This window comes from Sinocyclocheilus anshuiensis, unplaced genomic scaffold (genome assembly GCF_001515605.1).
Source record: "Sinocyclocheilus anshuiensis isolate Anshui unplaced genomic scaffold, SAMN03320099.WGS_v1.1 scaffold173, whole genome shotgun sequence".
In the NCBI taxonomy this organism is placed as follows: domain Eukaryota; kingdom Metazoa; phylum Chordata; class Actinopteri; order Cypriniformes; family Cyprinidae; genus Sinocyclocheilus; species Sinocyclocheilus anshuiensis.
In genome coordinates this window covers 238537-240481 of record NW_015536480.1, presented here as the reverse complement: position 1 = coordinate 240481, position 1945 = coordinate 238537, and the positions used below count along the sequence as shown (strand labels likewise).

Sequence of the window (1945 nt, the reverse complement as noted above, 5' to 3'; positions counted from 1 at the left end):
CACCTGCCGCTGAGCAGAGCACAGGTGGCCTACAGAGCCACGGGGTGAGACTCGAGACCTCTTTACCAGGAGGCAATAACAGCACTGTTACCCAGCAGGCATTCCAATCGGCCCATCGTCACAGAAAACTGCTGGCGGTGCATTGTTAAAACACTAAACAATATGAAAGTTTAAGAGAACCTGATGAGAATTGAATGATATGTAAAATAACTGTTGATAAAATAAGTTTTTTTTATTAAATCAGTCATACATCTAATACATTTTAATACAAAGTCTAAAGATTGAAGCATGTGCGAATATTCAAAGTGAAGTCCAGGATGTTCCATGTTCAGCAGAACTAGGTTATGTTGCCATCTGCTGGCTCCTCAGCAAAATTAAAAGTCAAGAAGCTGCAAAGGAAATTTCTTATTAATACACTGTGAGAAACTAGTTTCACTATGGAACAGAAAATACACAAAATGAGACGGAAAAATAACTAATATTTTACGATTTATTAAAAGCACAGAAACAACTGACAAAAGAGCACAGAATTGTGTAACATATTTCAAAATCCTTTTTCTTTGGAAAAAAAAAATCTATAATTTAATAATACGTAAATGTTTCTAGAAATATAAATATATAAATGTTTATAAATATATAAAAATTCAATTTGAGTAGATTAATTCTTAGCAGAGGGCCAAATAACATGACCATAAATGATTTGTAATCAAAATAATAACTCACAACAAAAATATAAAAAAAAAACAGATACATCAAGCACATGCATAAACATAAAACTCACCAGTTGTGGCAGAATCTTTTCAAAGTGTTCAATATCAACAGTGTCACAGTCCTCACTGTCGGCCTGTTTTACAGCTCTGCGTGTCGCCTCTGTAGCATACAGACAATTGTCATAATAATACTGAAGAAAATTATATTACACTGTACTGTAACAAAGTACAAAATGACTGCATATGTAAAGTTTGCCTTACCTTCAACAAATACTTTCAACATCTCTGCTACAAGTACGACAGCATCACTGCTGACTGTGGAAGAAAAACTTCAAAACTGAATGCTGTTCAGCTGCCTGATCTCACGGACCATTTTTTCTTAATTGTGTTTCTGTCTTCATCCGTACCCTCACACATGTATGCAAAACCACATGTACTGATCGATATTGTAAGGGTGGTTTAATAAGACACTTTAAATGAACCAAACTCAGTTGAGTTAAAGTGAATGGAAAAGCTAAAGATGAATAAAGAATATGCATCTGTATTTCTATTTTGTAATGTTTTTATTAAATTTATAAAGGTGCTGTAAATTAAATTGTTGCATATTCTATCGCATACATGCAGCTTGGAAAGGTTTATTGTGAATGAAAAACAAATCTTAATCATTTCATTAATTTTAACAAATTTACCATCCCCAACTTGGAAACTCTGGGCTTCCAAAATTCTGAGTTTCCCCAATTCAACTGTGTTCAACTTGTAAATGCAATCTTTCTGAAATGATTTGAATGCACCATGCATTGGGTGTTCAAATGTCAAGGGACTCAAAAGGGCAAATTACCAAAAAAGGACCCACAAACAATATCTGAGATCATTTGTGACCCTGGACCACAAAACCAGTCTTAAGTAGCATGGGTATATTTGTAGCAATGACCAACAATACAATGTATGGGTCAAAATTATCGATTTTTCTTTTATGCCAAAAATCATTAGGATATTAAAGGGGTCATATGATGTTGCAAAAAATAACATTGTGTATTTGTTGTAATGAAATGTGTTTATGCGGTTTAAGGTTCAAAAAACACATTTTCCACATACTGTACATTACTGTTTCTCCTCTATGCCCCGCCTTTCTGAAACGTGTCGATTTTTACAAAGCGATTTTTACATCGGTTTGAAAAGCGAGGTGTGCTGTGATTGGCCAGCTATCCAGTGCGTTGTGATTGGCCGAGTACCTC

At 34.6% G+C, this 1945-nt stretch overlaps 1 protein-coding gene across 1 annotated transcript in view; it reads right to left on the bottom strand.

Moving 5' to 3' along the window:
• Positions 1 to 295: 295 nt before the first annotated feature.
• The window catches only part of cenpx (centromere protein X), a 5655-nt gene continuing 4005 nt past the window's right edge, over positions 296 to 1945 (bottom strand). The window contains exons 3-5 of the mRNA XM_016470712.1: positions 972 to 1025; positions 782 to 870; positions 296 to 389 (exon numbers count right to left, since the gene is read on the bottom strand). Coding sequence (XP_016326198.1) covers positions 375 to 389; positions 782 to 870; positions 972 to 1025 — 158 coding nt within the window. The 3' untranslated portion in view covers positions 296 to 374. The remainder of the gene's footprint in view (positions 390 to 781; positions 871 to 971; positions 1026 to 1945) is intronic.